This window comes from Crocuta crocuta, unplaced genomic scaffold, assembly GCF_008692635.1.
Source record: "Crocuta crocuta isolate KB4526 unplaced genomic scaffold, BGI_CrCroc_1.0 scaffold29, whole genome shotgun sequence".
Classification (NCBI taxonomy): Eukaryota; Metazoa; Chordata; class Mammalia; order Carnivora; family Hyaenidae; genus Crocuta; species Crocuta crocuta.
In genome coordinates this window covers 1423719-1423941 of record NW_027533280.1, presented here as the reverse complement: position 1 = coordinate 1423941, position 223 = coordinate 1423719, and the positions used below count along the sequence as shown (strand labels likewise).

At 74.4% G+C, this 223-nt stretch overlaps 1 protein-coding gene across 1 annotated transcript in view; it reads left to right on the top strand.

The window, feature by feature from the left end:
• The first annotated feature begins 6 nt into the window (after positions 1-6).
• The window catches only part of AACS (acetoacetyl-CoA synthetase), a 47370-nt gene continuing 47153 nt past the window's right edge, over positions 7-223 (top strand). Inside the window, 1 exon segment of the mRNA XM_077748013.1 lies at positions 7-172. Within this exon segment, the coding sequence (XP_077604139.1) occupies positions 40-172 (133 nt within the window). The 5' untranslated portion in view covers positions 7-39.

Here is a 223-nt window from a genome sequence, read left to right as displayed (position 1 = left end):
AGGCCGCGTTCCCGTCCCCGCGCAGCCCCCGCCGCAGCCATGTCCAAGGAGCCGCGCGCCGGCCGGGAGGAGATCCTGGAGAGCCAGGTGATGTGGGAGCCTGACAGCAAGAAGAACACGCAGATGGACCGCTTCCGGACGGCCGTGGGCGCTGCGTGCGGCCTGGCGCTGGGTGAGTGCGGGCGCGCGGCCTGGGGACTCCCGGGACACGCCATCCCCGGGG